This window comes from Hippocampus zosterae, chromosome 7, assembly GCF_025434085.1.
Source record: "Hippocampus zosterae strain Florida chromosome 7, ASM2543408v3, whole genome shotgun sequence".
In the NCBI taxonomy this organism is placed as follows: Eukaryota; Metazoa; Chordata; class Actinopteri; order Syngnathiformes; family Syngnathidae; genus Hippocampus; species Hippocampus zosterae.
Window position 1 is genome coordinate 16,408,633 of NC_067457.1, and position 18,272 is coordinate 16,426,904.

The following is an 18,272-nucleotide window of genomic DNA, read 5'->3' on the forward strand; positions in this document are numbered from 1 at the left end:
CCACTAATTCCCACCTGCCGATCAGGACCACTGGTGTATACCATGTAAATGATTGTGTCCTCTAAATTGCTAATTTATCATTTCTCTGCATAAACGCTCACTGACATAAATGTAGACTTAAATTTGCACTGTGACATGCTTGTGCTTTTAAAAGCATCACCTTTATTCGTTTGAGTTGCTCTGTATTGCATCCCCACTTCAAATGCCAGAGGCGTGGAGGGTGTTTGGTGGCATTCGACGTGGATCGGCATAACGGCAGTAACCTTGACAACATCACTTCAAACAAACACTATTTTGGCTCTCCGACTGAATGCGCAATCAGGAGCAGACGAGTGTTTGTTGATGTTTAAACTAGTCTGGGTGGAAAATAACACTGAGTTAGGTTAACCCTTTCCTACCCCCAGTAACCTGACAACATGATAAGCTGTCCACTGTATTGACTGCTGTCCTCGAAAGGGTTAATGTAAGAAATACTGCCTGCCCCTCCGAACACTTCTGCCAGAGATTCAGCAATGCTACAAAGTCTGTGTAAACCGAGCAGAGAATTTCTGACTTTCATGAGATCCACTGAAAAGACGATTAAATGTCTGTCAGAATCCTGCTGTGCTGAAATCAGACACGGGTCCCAAAGGTTCATAGTATTATGAGGAAGCCAAAGGGTTGGACACAGACCGTATAGCATCTCATTTAAATGGGGTCGTGATTTCCCCAGTGTGTAGGAGTTAAGTCAGCGACTCGGTTTGTGCAAGGGTTTGACTGATTGACAGGCTAATCCTTCAAACTTAACAATGCCATTCACAATGTTTGCACACACGCATTCTGACGTACACATGCATATACTCCATCAAGGATTTACATTCTGATTTAAACACTATTATTTATTGCGGGAGATCAAAATTATTGTCCAACCAATATTAGAAAGTACATTTACAAATGCACTGATAAAGTTGTACGAACGTAGTAGCGAAAGTGTGCACACCACTCACAAAATGTTCGGGATATTTGGCTTTTAGGTGAAATTTCAGGATGAGCCTAAAATACATTCACAACTTTACGGGATAAGTTAATGTGACCTTCTCTAAGCTTTTGAATGCACATGTCCAACTGGTGAGTCTTTCTGTACTTTTTGCACAAGTTGCTGTTCTCTAACGAGGAGCTTAACACCCGACAGAGGGGTGTCCATTTCTTTCTATGACTCTTCCAGTCTCCCGGTAGCTCTATTGCAACCTGCTGATGACACACTGTGACACTAAGCTCGGTGGCCACTTGCATCTGAGAGCGTCCTGTTTGAAGCATCACAATGGCAAGAAACTATTGATACATTATTGGGTGTCGTCTTGGTCTCATTATGTCAAAAATGTGAACAGCATGAAGACGATCACATCAGCTTTAATAGAACCTGGACATTTATTGGTCGATTGAAGGATCAAACTCACGGTTTGAATTTTTGCCGTTAAGCGCCTTGCGATAGAGCAGCATCTTGTGCATTTAACAGTTGGACATGTGCAACATTCAAAAGCTTTGAGAAGATCACCTGTAAAGGTTGGAATGCATTTTAGCCTCGTCCCGAAATTTCACCCAATAAACAAATATCCCAAACATTTTGTGAGTCGAGTGTTTATATACATACATCTTTATTTATATAGGGCTTTCACAACAGGTGCAAAGCGCTTTGCAGAACAGTTAACATAAAATAATAAAACACATGAGACATGGACAGTCATGCAATTGTAACCACTTTTCCTGCATACGCTTTGTTGTTTGAAGCAGTTCTAAATGAAAGGGGGGGAAAATCAAAGTGTCCTTTCATCAGTGGATCAGAGACTTCACGCTCAAAATGTGCAAGCTACGACTGAAAGTAACCAAGAAGCTGTCGCGTCCATTGGCGAAAAAAGAGATCGGTTCGGTTCCCTTTGTGCCATGTAAATCCACTTCAATTCCAAGCGCCGACTCTCAGCTCCAAATACGCATCGGCGCTATGCGCCGACGCTTCTCTCTCGTCACACTTACCTCCACCAGCCATCTATCCAGTCGCACCAACGCACTGTCCAGCAGCGCCAACATCTCCGCTGAACAAAACGGGACTATGAGAAATGTCGCCCATTACAAATTAAAAAAAAAAAAAAAAACAACACAAGCCCTGTCTAGGATTATTTTGTTGTTATTTTGCCTCATTTAAATCTAAAGTGCAATCACATTCGTAAATGAATGGCTTCTGGTTTTTGAAATGAAAATGACATCATAACTTCTCCTCAGCTGCCGAGCTTCGACCCACTTTTCTCCAGATTGTCACTACGTTTCTCCATTTATCTATCTTTTCTATTTTTATTTATTTCTATTTTCTTCTCTTTTCCTTTTTACCGCTATTTTTAATTTTTATTCTTCGTGCTACCGCTATTGTTATTTTTATTCTTCGTGACAGGGGTTCACTTTGGCCTCGGGAGTCAAGTCCAGCATTCGCTTCAATGATATCTGGCGCCATCTAGCGTCGTGAATGGATATAAACTCTAGACCCCGAATATAAGACGACCCCCACTTTTTCATTCTTATTTCAATGCAAAAAACACCGTCTTATATATCTTATATATGTACATGCACATATATGTGTCAATAATGTGACTTTAACACTGGCATCTCAAGCTCACCGTTGCCATGACGACAAACTCAAGGCATGCAATGATGCCGAATGTATGACTGAAACGCATTCTGTCATAGCCAAGGTTAAAGAAAATTTCCAGCGCTCCGTGTTTTCAACTGAATGACTCTTAAAATGACAGGCTGTACAGTCTCGGCGGATGAGGTTTTGCCGAGGTTTCACGCAGTCTGTTGGACTGTCGATACATGTAGGGTCATGTTTGACGGCAGCTTCTTTTTTTTAAAGGGTTTGCTCTTCTCATTCTGTCATTTCTAAGAGCTTTATCTCTGCGGCGCTCGTGATGATCACTCTGCCAAATTGATAAGTTGAGCGGACCTGCTTTGTGTTGTTGCTGTGCAGCTCCTGCTCGGATGAATGTAGAACAGCAATAAAGCTAGATGGGATCATTATATAAGACTCTTCTTCTTATTCCTGTCACTTAAATCTGTGCAATTGTGACGGGTTGGTCACCGCTCCAGCTTGGATCGTTACAACTGAAGACTTTAGACAAAAGAGATGGAAAATGAAAAACTAAATAATGAATCATTAGCAAAACTCTCAAAAGCCACAAGCCTCCTGGTATGTTTCTCAGCACATTTGAAAATGTAATATCCCATTTCAGCAGTTCATGTCAGGTGTCCGGGGACTAGTCTTTAATCAACCGTATGGAACCGAGATTGATTAATATGCTGCACCTCGGTGATTGTGTGTGTGTGTGTGTGTGTGTGTGTGTGTGTGTGTGTGTGTATGTGTGTGCGTGTGTGTGTGTGCGTGTGTGTGTGTGTGTGTGTGTGTGTGTGCTTGTCTCTTCATCCCCCAGTAATGATGAACATGTTGGTCTCTGGTAAATCTACTGCATCGGCTATGGTGGAAATAAAATCCAAATTTAATTTGTCGATTGTATGTTTCAACGTGATTTGAAATACAAAAGAACTAAGAATGTGTTTTTCAGCATAATTATTTCAAGAGTAGCCCCACCAAACCTAAATTAATATAGCTGACGTCATATTATTGTCATGATCCCGTTCTTGTGTGTCTCCAGCGGGTGGCAGACGAGGGCTTTCCCTTCAGCGTGCACACCTGCTGCCACGTTTCAGTAGCCATGTATTTAAGGACTGATAAACTGCCCGCTGCCCGTCGGATTATTTGATCTAGTTGCTGTTCTTGCTCAAGTGTTTGTTTTCTCGACCTCTCGCTGTCGTCGTAGTCGTTCTTTTGTAAGTGTAGTTTTTGTTTAGTCATTTGATCTTGCGTTTGTTTTTGCGTGTGAATTGGACTGCTGACGTTTCGTTGGTTTTCTGGGGGGGAACAATTTCTTTGCCTTTTGGAAGCATTTTTTTGTTCACGTCTTGTTTTTCCTAGTTCTTGTTGACCAGCCATTTCTCTTCATACTTTTATTGGTACACTTTTGTAAATCACTTTGCTGTGCTGTAATTTAATGCTGATTCTGTTTGATATGCATAACAGGATTTATGCACCGATGAATAGTATACACCCCCGTGGCGTGAGCTTTGGGACAACTGCTCTAAAAAAACCTTAACATATCATACATACATTTCAGAATGGTTCACTTCTGACATAAAATTCATGATAAATAATTTTGTTCAGCAATGTAATATAGCTATAGCGTGATGTGACATCATGAGAATGTACCAAATGACATTTGTAAACCTTAGAATTCCCAACAAGCCAATATAAAGTCAACCCACTGTGTCTTGCACACTGATGCGTGATTAAAGCCGAGTGTGCCTTTAGCCTTATCACTTAAATTGCTTATGGATTTTTCATTTACTTTAAGTTTTAATTGGAAAGCAAGCGAGAGTGTTTGTGACTCAAGGTAATGCAACTTGCCTGGTTGGGCAAATGTCCCCCCCACCCCCAGCCTCCCAAAATGGAGCCTCCACTGACAAGGCCATCAGGGTTGAGATGACCTTGAAGCATGCCTCACATTGCCTCCTTAGCAATGCATGTGCGTGACCTTACGTATTTGTGAGATCGCATCTGAATGAGATCTGATATTCGAGTGTTTCCTCCATGGGGGGGGGGGGGGGGGCTCCACGCTGGGAAGTGTGGCGGCTGTCATTCTTGTCAGCGTGAATGGGCTCCCCTTGGGTGCTCTTTTCCTCCGATGGTTTCTCTGTGCCTTGCCATATCTTTTTGTTTGTATAGTTCATCTGTGTGTGTGTGTGTGTGTGTGTGTGTGTCTCTCTCTCTCTCTTCTTGTGTATGTAAAATTTTAAAAAATCCTCGTCTCACCCCTCGGGTGGTGTCCGTCCCTCATTAAGCTCGGGTCCTCTACCAGAAGGCCAAGAAGCTTGAGGGTTCTGTGCAGTGTCCTTGCTGTTCCCAGCACTGCGCTTTTCTGGACTAAGATGTGATCTGTTGCAACCATTCAGCCGGTTTGGGGGTCACTGCCCCAATTGCTCCAACCACCACAGGCACGACTGTCACCTTTACCCGCCCTTTTTCTATGATCACGATCTGGTTGGTTCGCCATTACCATCTTGTCAGTCTGCATCTGGAAGTCCCACAATATCTTCGCTCGGATCATATCACATATATATATATTTCTGAATTCTGATTTGTTTACTGTTGTGCTGTGATTCACCCGCCTCAGCACCCACCCCAATGTATATATGTGCCTTAGATCAACTCAAGTTGGCAAACACTAGCATAGCATATTCACTGATAGCCATATTGTATCTCTGTCAACAGTGTGATCCCGGAGAAGCCACCAAGCTGCTTTACGACCTTCTGTACACCGAGCCCATCAAGATTGTACTGATGCCTGGCTGCAGCTCAGTGTCCACACTGGTGGCTGAGGCTGCCCGGATGTGGAACCTCATAGTTGTAAGATTCACATTTGCAACACGATGCAACTTTTTGTCATATCATAGCCACAACAGACTTAATGGAAAAAACAAGATATGCCTGACCATAGCAGCGGTAGATTCCAGAAGCATCAGAAGCCCGATTTGTGTTTCGTAAATGCCATTTCCTGCTGACAAAAAGGGACCAAACTAATGCGGGTAACTGTAAAAAGAAAACAAAATATGTAGATGAAGCAGACCTTCATATCACATTACATATAAGGACAAGAAATGTGTGTCCAGTAAATGTCAATTTCTTCAAATTGTCAGCCTGTGTGTATAGGTTTGATCTATGTAGGCAGTCTGTGAAGTGAGACTTTGATAATCATAATAGCCAGTATAAATTTAATGCTTCTCTCTTGATTGATTTTCAAGGCTCGGAGAGCATATGGGGAAATCAGGCTTACACTCGGCTGTAAAAAAAGCAAACTACTGCAATATAAATACGTTGAAACATTATAACCCACTCTAAACACTTGTAACTTTAATGGCGAAAGTTACAGGGCATTTGTTAGTCCTGAAACAAATGTATCGGCACTTTTTCTACAGTGTCTGTGTGTATGTGTGCGTGTGTGTGTGTGTATATATATATATATATATATATATATATATATATATATATATATATATATATATATATATATATATATATATATAAAGAAAGACTCATGTAAAAATATGAAAATCGGGCGCACCACATCATAAGGCGCATGGAGTAGGAGCTACAATAGCTGCTGCAGTTGCGTTATGCATCCACTAGATGGAGGTACGCTAAAGGAAATCTACATAAATACAGCTTTTTTTTATGTAGAGCCTTCACAACCTCTGCAGCTGTAACAAAGCACTTAACAGAACATTGAAAATACTACGTCCAAAAATTGTCGGCTTTTGAGAAAATTAAATTTTAGGTGCTCCTTACAGTGCTGAAAATTCATAACATTGCATCCTTTAGATAATCCATCCATCCATCCATCCATTTTCCGAGCCGCTTGATCCTCACTAGGGTCGCGGGGGGTGCTGGAGCCTATCCCAGCTGTCTTCGGGCAGTAGGCGGGGGACACCCTGAATCGGTTGCCAGCCAATAGCAGGGCACACAGAGACAAACCATCCACGCTCACATTCACACCTAGGGACAATTTAGAGTGTTCAATCAGCCTGCCATGCATGTTTTTGGAATGTGGGAGGAAACCGGAGCACCCGGAGAAAACCCACGCAGGCCCGGGGAGAACATGCAAACTCCACACAGGGAGGCCGGAGCTGGAATCGAACCCGGTACCTCTGCACTGTGAAGCCGACGTGCTAACCACTGGACTACCGGGCCGCCTCTCCTTTAGATAATGTTAAAGAAAACAAAAAAACTCATATAAATCTGCAGAATAACTTTGTCACCGATGTTTATGCTCCCTGCGCACACTCTGACAAAAAGAGCGGCACTTACTGCCGTGGATGTGCAATTACAATTAACAATTAATTTATTCTCCATCCATCCATCCATCATCTACCGCTTATCCGGGGCCGGGTCGTGGGGGCAACAGCTTTAGCAGGGAAGCCCAGACTTCCCTCTCCCTAGCTACTTCCTCCAGCTCTCCCCGGGGGATCCCGAGACGTTCCCAGGCCAGCTGGGTGACGTAGTCTCTCCAGCGTGTCCTGGGTCTTCCCCGGGGTCTCCTCCCGGTGGGACATGCCCGGAACACCTCACCAGGGAGGCGCTCAGGAGGCATCCGAATCAGATGCCCAAGCCACTTCATCTGGCTCCTCTCGATGTGGAGGAGAAGCGGCTCGACTCTGAGCCCCTCCCGGAGGACCGAGCTTCTCACCTTATCTCTAAGGGAGAGCCCGGACACCCTGCGGAGAAAACTCATTTCGGCCGCTTGTATCCGGGATCTCGTTCTTTCGGTCACGACCCACAGCTCGTGACCATAGATGAGGGTTGGGACGTAGATCGACCGGTAAATTGAGAGCTTCGCCCTTTGGCTCAGCTCCTTCTTCACCACGACAGACCGATACAACGTCCGCATCACAGCAGACGCTGCACCGATCCGCCTGTCGATCTCCCGCTCCCCCTTGCCCCCACTCGTGAACAAGACCCCAAGATACTTGAACTCCTCCACTTGGGGCAAGATCTCCTCCCCGACCCGGAGGGGGCACTCCACCCTTTTCCGACTGAGGACCATGGTTTCAGATTTGGAGGTGCTGATTTTCATCCCAACCGCTTCACACTCGGCTGCGAAACGCTCCAGTGAGAGTTGGAGAGCCCCGTTTGAAGGAGCCAACAGCACCACATCATCCGCAAAAAGCAGGGATGCAATACTGAGGCCCCCAAAACGGACCCCCTCGACGCTTCGGCTGCGCCTAGAAATTCTGTCCATAAAAGTTATGAACAGAATCGGCGACAAAGGGCAGCCTTGGCGGAGTCCTACCCCCACTGGAAACGATTCTGACTTACTGCCGGCAATGCGGACCAAACTCTGACATCGGTGGTATAGTGACCGAACAGCCCGTATCAGGGGGTTCGGTACCCCATACCCTCGAAGCACCCCCCACAGAACTCCCCGAGGGACACGGTCAAACGCCTTCTCCAAGTCCACAAAACACATGTAGACTGGTTGGGCGAATTCCCACATTCCCTCGAGGACCCTGATAAGGGTGTAGAGCTGGTCCACTGTTCCACGGCCGGGACGAAAACCACACTGCTCCTCCTCAATCTGAGGCTCGACTTCCTGACGGACCCTCCTCTCCAGCACCCCTGAATAGACCTTACCAGGGAGGCTGAGGAGTGTGATCACTCTGTAGTTGGAACACACCCTCCGGTCCCCCTTTTTTAAAATGAGGGACTACCACCCCGGTCTTCCAATCCAGAGGCACTCTCCCTGTTGACCACGCGATGTTGCAGAGGCGTGTCAACCAGGACAGCCCCACAACATCCAGAACCTTGAGGAACTCTGGGCGGATCTCATCCACCCCTGGGGCCTTGCCACCTAGGAGCTTTTTAACCACATCGGTGACTTCAGCCACAGAGATAGGAGAGCCCACCTCAGAGTCCCCAGGCTCTGCTTCCTCTAAGGAAGACGTGTTGGTGGAGTTGAGGAGGTCTTCGAAGTACTCTGCCCACCGGTTCACAACGTCCCGAGTCGAAGTCAGCAGCGCCCCATCCCCACTGTACACAGTGTTAGTGGTGCACTGCTTCCCCCTCCTGAGACGTCGGATGGTGGACCAGAATTTCCTCGAAGCCGTCCGGAAGTCGGCTTCCATGGCCTCACCGAACTCTTCCCACGCTCGGGTTTTTGCCTCGGCGACCACCGAAGCTGCGTTCCGCTTGGCCTGTCGATACCCGTCAGCTGCCTCTGGGGTCCCACAGGCCATAAAGGCTCGATAGGACTCCTTCTTCAGCTTGACGGCATCCCTTACTGCTGGTGTCCACCAGCGAGTACGGGGGTTACCGCCACGACAGGCACCAACCACCTTACGGCCCAACTCAGATTGGCCGCCTCAACAATAGAGGCACGGAACATGGTCCACTCGGGCTCAATGTCCCCCGCCTCCCCCGGAACATGGGAAAAGCTCTGTCGGAGGTGGGAGTTGAAACTCCTTCTTATAGGGGATTCCGCCAGACGCTCCCAACAAACCCTCACAATACGTTTGGGTCTGCCAGGACGGACCGGCATCTTCCCCCACCAACGGAGCCTACTCACACCAGGTGGTGATCAGTTGACAGCTCCGCCCCTCTCTTCACCCGAGTGTCCAGAACATGCGGCCGCAAATCCGATGATACAACTACGAAGTCGATCATCGAACTGCGGCCTAGGGTGTCCTGGTGCCAAGTGCACATATGGACACCCTTATGTTTGAACAAGGTGTTCGTTATGGACAATCCGTGACGAGCACAGAAGTCCAATAACAAAACACCACTCGGGTTCTGATCGGGGGGGCCGTTCCTCCCAATCACGCCCCTCCAGGTCTCACTGTCATTGCCCACGTGAGCATTGAAGTCCCCCAGCAGAACAAGGGAGTCCCCAGCAGGAGTACTCTCCAGCACACCCTCCAAGGACTCCAAAAAGGGTGGGTATGCTGAGCTGCTGTTTGGTGCATATGCACAAACAACAGTCAGGACCCGTCCACCCACCCGAAGGCGGAGGGAGGCAACCCTCTCGTCTACCGGTGTGAACCCCAATGTACAGGCACTGAGCCGTGGGGCAATGAGTATGCCCACACCTGCTCTGCGCCTTTCACCGTGAGCAACTCCAGAGTGGAAGAGAGTCCAACCCCTCTCGAGAGAACTGGTACCAGAACCCAGGCTGTGTGTGGAGGCAAGTCCGATTATATCCAGTCGGAAATTCTCTGCCTCACACACCAGCTCGGGCTCCTTCCCTGCCAGAGAGGTGACATTCCATGTCCCAAGAGCTAGTTTCTGCAGCCGAGGATCGGACCGCCAGGGTCCCCGCCTTTGGCTGCCGCCCAGCTCACATTGCACCCGACCCCTTTGGCCCCTCTCATGGGTGGTGAGCCCATGGGAAGGGGGACCCACGTTGCCTCTTCGGGCTGTGCCCGGCCGGGCCCCATGGGTGTAGGCCCGGCCACCAGGCGCTTGCCAACGAGCCCCACCTCCAGGCCTGGCTCCAGAGGGGGGCCCCGGTGACCCGCGTCCGGGCAAGGGAAACTTCGATCCATTTATTTTAATCATCATTGGGGTCTTTGAGCCATGCTTTGTCTGGCCCCTCACCTAGAACCTGTTTGCCATGGGTGACCCTGCCAGGGGCATAAAAGCCCCAGACAACTTAGCTCCTAGGATCATTGGGACACACAAACCCCCCCACCACGGTAAGGTGACGACTCACGGAGGGGATTAATGAAGAAGATGAATGAATTAATTTATTCTATTACTGCTAAAAAAAAAATAATAATAATAATAAAAAAAAAATAAACAAAGCATGTTCCCTGGCGTCACACCTGTAAAATAATGAATAAAAGGAATGAAAATAGGACACAAAAAGATCACATGAATTAACGTGTCGGGTGTTCTGTCAGTTCTGACCTTTACTGACTGGGTCCTACCATATTTTTTAAGAACTTATAGCACTTATGTCATTGTGTACTGTGGGACAATACCGGTAAGAGGTACACTGTTCCATTTTTCATACAGTCGGCTATTTATATGATAGTGTTCCTCCACTTGCTTCTGTGAGACAATGACCCACATTCCTTCACCGTTGTCCGCAATTGTGACTAAGATGCCGTACGGGGCTGGAAGGAAATTGGATGCGATGCTGACATTCGATGAGAAAATAGCCAACTACAATTTATTATTTATTGGCAGTGCCGAAACACAAGTCGCACTACTATTCCCCTCCCCCGGGGTTCATTTAGTGACTCCAACTATTCTTCCTGCTCTCAACCAGTGAGAGGAAGCCACAGAACCTATAGCAAATCTACAAAGCTTTGAGAGAATGTGTAAATTCACACAGAGAGGCTTCAACTGGCTGGCCAGGGGGTTTAAAACTTGGCAGGGAATTATCAACACACCTATCCAACATTTCCCCAAAAAGCGATTTGGGGTGTTATTTATATATTTTTGACTATTTACCTTTTGGACCATGTTAGATTGTATCATTGTCTGCTGTTGAGATAGATAGCCATAAGAAATGTTTTTGCAAAATTATTGATCCTGAAATATTGCTATAAATCAATTGGTGTATTTTCAGCCACTTTGAACCACTGAGAAAGCCACAGAAGTTAAAAACTGAATTTGGAGCCAAATCCTGATTCGCTCTTTGTTACAAATTGACTTGCGAATGGAATTGAGTCATTGCACATCATAGTCCAAATGACAATTGCAATTTGATCAAAATGGTAAATAGGTTGCACTTATATCTTAAGGATTTGATACCCAGAGCCTGACATTCACTTATTTAAAGCTTATCGTTTGAACCGGCCAGTATTGAGTTAGATGTGACGTCCGTCAACCACTTGCACTCGGTTTGCTATTTGATGCCTCTTGCAACTCTGGCAAATTAATTCTTTTAAACTTAGCTCAACTGGTTTACAATGGCTGATTTAAACAATATTCCGTGTGAGACAATAGTTCAACTATTAGCTTAGTCCAACGTTTTTTTTAGGCTTGGATGTTTGTTTTACCGTATGTTCCGCACGATAAGGCGCACCTAACGCATTCCATTTTCTCAAAAGCCGACGGCATGCCTTATAATCCGATGTACCTAATATATGGATCAATATTCGGATTTCTTGAGCAGTATTTTAAATATTCTGTAAAGTGGTTTGTCAGAGCTGCAGCAGTTGTAAAAGCGCTATATAAACAAGGTATTGTTTGGATTGGATTGTAGTGCCTTTAGCGTAGCTCCATCTAGTGGATGCATAACGCAATCACAGCCAGTGTTGCAGCTTCTATTTTATGTGACTTATAATGCAGCGTGCCCAATATATGAAAACAGTTTTAAAATTGGCCCATCATTGACGGCTCGCCTTATACGCCGAAGCGCCTTTTTGTGTGGAAAATAAGGTACATTGAAAGGCAAATCCCTCTTCAAAGACTACCCCATTGTGCAGACATACGGGCAATGCAAAAGCTTGTCACATCAGGATACTGTGAGTCTTTGATAATGGAGGAAGCCAAATCAGAATGTACAAGTATGTAATTGTGTTTGAAAGGGAACTGAATGACTTTTCAAAGAAGTGACCCCCTCTGTAACTGACCCAAAAGAGAGAAGAAAAAAAAACCATACAGCATATGGAGTTGTTTATTCAAAACATTCTTCTTCCCTCTCAGTTGTCCTATGGGTCCAGTTCTCCAGCTCTGTCCAATCGCCAGCGCTTTCCTACTTTCTTTCGCACTCATCCGTCTGCCACACTGCACAACCCAACTCGAGTCCAGCTCTTCCAGAAGTGGAAATGGACCAAGATTGCCACCATTCAGCAGACAACAGAAGTTTTTACGTCAGTGAGTAAAATATGCTTCTTAATGCCACACAGGAACAGTAGCTTTTTCTTTTTTTTTAAACGATGATGTGCATAGTCCACTGATTATAAGCTGTCCACTGTAGTGACCGTTGTCCCCTAAAGGGTTAATGCATATCTGTTGAAGTCAACCTAAAAATGTGTTCGGATCCAGATTATTTTACTAGGCGTGACCACGTCACAAAATAAAATGGAGTAAATTCAACACACATTTTTTTTTTCAGTCTGTGTGATAACTGTCCATTCGTGTTACTTTCCAAATGCATCAAATGTGCTTACGTTGCAAGATCGAAGCTCCCCTTCCTAATGGGTTTGAATTCAAAGAGCAAAATGTGGAACGCATCGGGGACTAGGAACTATTATGAATTATTGTGCTCAACTGAATGCTTTGGGATCCATTTGTACAGATCTTGTAAATTGGATTCTATGAAGATAACATGTTCAAAGAAAAGGCTCATTTATAGCATTCAGTAGATTGGCTGTAAGGGGAAAGACCTCCTCCATCCTGCCCAAGCTGCCTGAAAATCATGCCCAAAAAAATTGATATTGCAACAACAAAAATAGAAGTAGCTTTTTTAGTGTTATGGTTACAGGCTGCCTTTAAAAAGGACAGTTGTTTCTGTCTTCCCCTTTTCGCACTGCTCTTTTGTTTGCTCTATTTCTATTATGGCTAATGGCTCCTCACTTTGTTTTTGTCCCAACCTTGAATGTCACTTGCCCTTCTCCATGTGTGTGTGTATCTTCCCCCACCCACCTCTACGAGCTTTGTAAACAAGCGCCTCATCGCTTTTATTTGACGCAGCAGTGTCTTCGATTATTCACATTCCTTTTTGTGACCTTCCTTCTATTAACTTCTGTCCCCCCGCCCCTCCCCCCCCCATGCTTGACAGACCCTGGATGATCTCGAAGAGAGGGTGAAGGAGGCTGGGATTGAAATCAGCGTTCGTCAGAGTTTCCTCACTGACCCTGCTGTGGCTGTCAAAAACCTGAAGGTGACTCAAATTGCCTCTTCCTCCTGTATAAAACACACAGAGGTCTTTTTTTTATTAGTGGTGCCACATCCTTGGTCAGTGGGTCAATTGCAGACATTTTAAGACAACTTCAACCCATTCTGGGACACTGGCCGAGTTCCAATTTGTTTTAATTTCCGTTGATTTCACTTACCGTATTTTCCGTACTATAAGGCGCACCTAAAAGCATTCCATGTTCTCAAAATCCGACAGTGCGACTTATATTCCGTTGCACTATGGACCATTATTCTGATTTCTTGGATGTATTATTTTAAATGTTCTGTAAAACGCTTTCTTACAGCTGTAGCAGTTGTGAAAGCTCTACATCAGGGGTGACCAACCCGCGGCTCGAGAGCCGCATGCGGCTCTTTGGCCGGCTCTCGGGCTTTCAAATGTCAAGCGTCGAAAATGCCTCGGCAGTGGAGCTGCCATTCAAACAACGGCGTTAAATACACAGAACTGACTATGTCAGCCTATCATCAATCCCGTAACTTGATTGACATACAGGGCAACCAATCAGATGACAACTGAATCACCGCTCATGCTCAAACAACGCTGCTCAGCGATAAACGCTAAGCTAGTCAGCGAATCACCTCAGAATTTAAGGCAGTGGTGTCCAATACGTCAATCACGATCAACCCGAAGCCAGCGGATTGGTCCCAAATCGAGCGCGAACGTTGGGAGGAGAAAAGAAAAAGAAAAACTTTGTGTGTCTGTGTGTTTCGATTCCGTTCATGTTTGGTGACGTACCGGCTGTCGCTCATATCAGCGTGCATGCGTACGTGGTTGCGTATGTAAATAAAACGGTATTGTATTCCCTTTAGCGCAGCTCCATCAACCGCAGCCACTATTGTAGCTTCAATTCTCTGCTCCTTATAATGCGATGTGCCCTATATAGGAAATTAGTTTTAAAATAGGCCATTCACTGAAGGTGCGCCTTATACGCCAAACCTCCTTATGGTGGGGAAAATACCATATACGGACGGACACCCCTCAATGACTTCCTTTCATAGTTGCTGTAGACCGGAAACATTTGATTTCAGAGGAATATGACAAAAGATCCACTGGTCAGCTTTTGGGTGACGGCAGATTTTAGGTGAGCAAAAATACCGGCGCGGATAGACTTGACGACGACTTCACAATAAGTTTGTAAGTGTGAATTTTTTACTTGCATTCATGCGACTCTGTGAAATGTCCAAACACTTGCATTCGTCTTTCCGTATTTTCATGCTACAGCCTCTTTTGTAGTTGTTTCTTGTTCGGTTGTCTAGTGTTTAGCAAGTCAAATGTTCTATACTGAAACTGCAAAGTCCACGTACTCTTCAGAAGTACTACAAGATGTACGGAAGATGCCAATCAAGAAATAATTTGGTCACTTCTTGGAGTCATCTGTCATAAACATTAAAAAATGTTCATGTAATATGTTTACCGAGATATTGAACGGTGTTTGTTTGTTTTTTCTTCTTTCTTCTTTCTACCCACATTCTTGCTGCTGGAGGCTGTAAATTTCCCCAGTGTGGGACAAATAAAGGATATCTTAATATGTGGCTGATATGTGCTATTCTCTCGAATAAGACCTACCGCCACTTTTTACCGCAAACAAATGTTTGTGTGAATTTTCTAATGACCGGTGCTGTACTGCACCTCTCCCGGAGTCCAAAAATAATGTTTTCCTGCACGTACAGCCTGTCTCAGTCTGCTTGCATTACCGCGGCAGTGATGAGAACGCAAGATTTAGATCAGTGAATCCGCAGCCTCTATGCAGCTCGTGGGGGTTGAGCGCGTTTTTATTGTTGTTAGCTTAAACTTCCTTTTATGTGTGAGTGCTGAAAGCAAATATTGACTATGGCTGATAAACGTGATAGAAGTACACAACCCCTTATTTCGTTTGTGGGCCATTTTTAGACATGGATGTCTTTTCTTTTTTTTTTCCTGCAACACGGCAGAAGGATTTCCACTCACTTTGTTTCACAGGCATTAATAATTCATGTCGTTTGAGATCATTATCATTTTAACAGCAGTTTGGGGAAATTAATTTTGTATTCCAAATGGCTATGCCCAATTTCACAAAGCAAGGTTAACCCTTTCATGCACCCTGTAACTTGATAACATGAGAAGCTGTCCACTGGACCGCTGTGCCTGAAAGGGTTAAATAGCAGACTTTGGGCTTTGGTATCGAACTACGTCAAACAGCCTTGGAATGAATTTACCAATAAGCATATATTGTGAGCCAGAATCCATTGGCGTGTAAAATCTCCAGAGAATCTCACAAATGTTCTCAGTTATGATGGCTTCTGGGTACAGGACCTTCCTTTGTAAGGATTTAATCGTTAATGTAATATACTGTAGTTGTAGAAAGTTTAATCCATAAGTGGGTTTTTTTGGTTTGTTTTTTTTACCGGGTTCGGGAATTCCGTTTGACAGAGCTCCGTAGGTGGAAGATCTCTCTCTCTCTTTCTCCCTGTCTTTGCCTCTCTCCCTCCCTCTCTCTCTCTGCCTCCCTCCCTGTCCTCTGCAACTTGAAGTCACTGCGCCACCTGGCGATGAAATGTCTGTCATTACAAGTCCAAATGAAATGAATGTAATCATTAAAATTGAACGTTAATTGCGTACCAATCTTCGGCGGGCCGAATTAAAAAGAACAACGGTCCGGATCCGGCCCGCGAGCCGTAGTTTGCCCACCACTGATCTAGTGGATGCATAGTGCAACCGCAGCCACTACTGTAGCGTCTATTCTATGCGACTGCTAAACCGTGCGACCGATATATGAAAACAGTTTTAAAACAGGCCATTCATTGAAGGTGCCCCTTATAATCCGAAGTGCCTTATGGTGCAGAAAATACAAATATTATTTAAATGTAGAGGGGAGGATGAAAAAAAATGTGCGCCTGTGAGACGGAACTAATATTTATTGTTTTATTATTTCTGTAAGTCATACGGCGAAACAAAGTTATGGCGAAATACAATCCTTTTAAAAGACCGTCACTATTGCGAGGTGGTGGTGGACCCCAAAAAGCAGGCATGAGGGAGGAGCAGGGTGAACTAGATAAACTGTATTAAAATAGTAAGGAAACGAAATCCAGAACACACCAAGTCTGGAAAACAAAACGAATCCAAAGTCGCAAACAAAACCGTCGCGATTTAAAAGTGCATATTCAGTTTAAATTCAGCTCTCCTTTTATTATTTTTTAATTTTATCTGTGGTTTTAGTTTTCTATCCCGCGATAGAAAGGCTCTTACAAATGAAATGTATTATTATTATTATAAGCAAAACACAAAGTGATAAACACAAACCAACAGAAACCGTGACAGCAACTAACATGACAAAGGCAAACAATGACCCGGCCATGAGTGGTCGGGTGGGAGTCTTTTTATACAGCTAACGACATAACGACCAACAGGTGTGCAGTTGCAGGGAGAGCCCTACAGTGCCACCTGTTGGTCACAAACCGAAACATGACAAAGACAGAATCAAACACATCACTGCTAGGCCATTCCTTTGTTGACTGGCTAAAATGCAACATTGAATGACAACCTGGTGCTTGTTTTATTTTTTCAATAAATGTGTTGTTGTAATCAACAGTTGCTTGCTGCAATTTACATATCGGGCAGTTCACTGAAAGAAAAAGACTATACTTAACTAAATTGATGTCCCCCTCCAGTATCCCCGCTTCCCTTTCTTTGTCCTCCACCTGTCGGCCTTGCTGTCATTTCTTGGACGTGTACACACACACACACGCACACACCCTTAAGAGTGACCTTGCCACAAATGCCGGCCTAGATTTAATGTGCAGGATTAATTAGATATTGGAATGGAAGCCATGGCAACAGCGCTATTATCGCCAGTGGAGAGAAGGTCTACCGCTGTGTTGGTGGCTCCACATCCACACTCTGAGTCCTCTTACGTCCTTTTCATGTCCAGCCGTGTGGGTGACTGTCTTTTCTTTTCTCGCCCTTTCAAGCGTCAAGATGCCCGAATCATTGTTGGCCTCTTCTATGAGACCGAAGCCAGGAAAGTCTTTTGCGAGGTAATTCATTCTTTTGTTATTTTCATCTTTTTGTTATACTGAATACCCTCAAATGTATTGACCGTCAGTTTGCCATTCAAAAGGAAATGAATGTTTTAAAAGTTAATTTTGTGTTTCGAATGGCTTTGTGAAGCCTCTTAATATAGGGTGATATTTATTTATTTTGCGGAGCTTTATTTTATTATTATTATTTTTTAAATGGTTCAATGGTCATCAGATCAATCTTAAAACTGCTGGGTCATCAAACTAGAGGCACGGGGGCCAGATCCGGCCCACCATGTCATTTTATATGGGCCCCCCGCCCCGATAGAAAATTGTGCCGTCAACTTGCATGATCCCCGTTAAACAATGTACCGAAATGTCAAATATTCATGTGTGATAAATGACGTTTAGATTTTGCAATAAAGTTGTTACCCTTACAAGTAATAATGCGTGAATGATTTTCAACATCAGAACGGCCCTCCGAGGGAAGACGCAACTCAAATAACAAAATGAGTTTGACACCACTGGTCTAAAATAACCCAAACTGGGTGAAATAGCTAACAAAACACTGTGTCCCAAAGAAACCAAGACAAAGCTGGGTCTGTTATTTGACCCAGCATGTTGAGTCAAGATTTTGTTCCAAAAAAAACGCCTGTGCAACCAAAAAATTGGTTATCAGTCGAAGCGATTGAAAACAATTCAAATTTTCTGACCAACACATGCTAAGATGCAGCAGCAACTTTCTCCTGGTAGGGTCACTCGCTTGATTTGTTTGGCA

At 44.8% G+C, this 18,272-nt stretch overlaps 1 protein-coding gene across 1 annotated transcript in view; it reads left to right on the plus strand.

The window, feature by feature from the left end:
- Positions 1 to 18,272, plus strand: part of gabbr1b (gamma-aminobutyric acid (GABA) B receptor, 1b) — a 176,873-nt gene that overhangs the window by 95,972 nt on the left and 62,629 nt on the right. The window contains exons 8-11 of the mRNA XM_052071054.1: positions 5,351 to 5,485; positions 12,287 to 12,457; positions 13,365 to 13,466; positions 17,447 to 17,512. Coding sequence (XP_051927014.1) covers positions 5,351 to 5,485; positions 12,287 to 12,457; positions 13,365 to 13,466; positions 17,447 to 17,512 — 474 coding nt within the window. The remainder of the gene's footprint in view (positions 1 to 5,350; positions 5,486 to 12,286; positions 12,458 to 13,364; positions 13,467 to 17,446; positions 17,513 to 18,272) is intronic.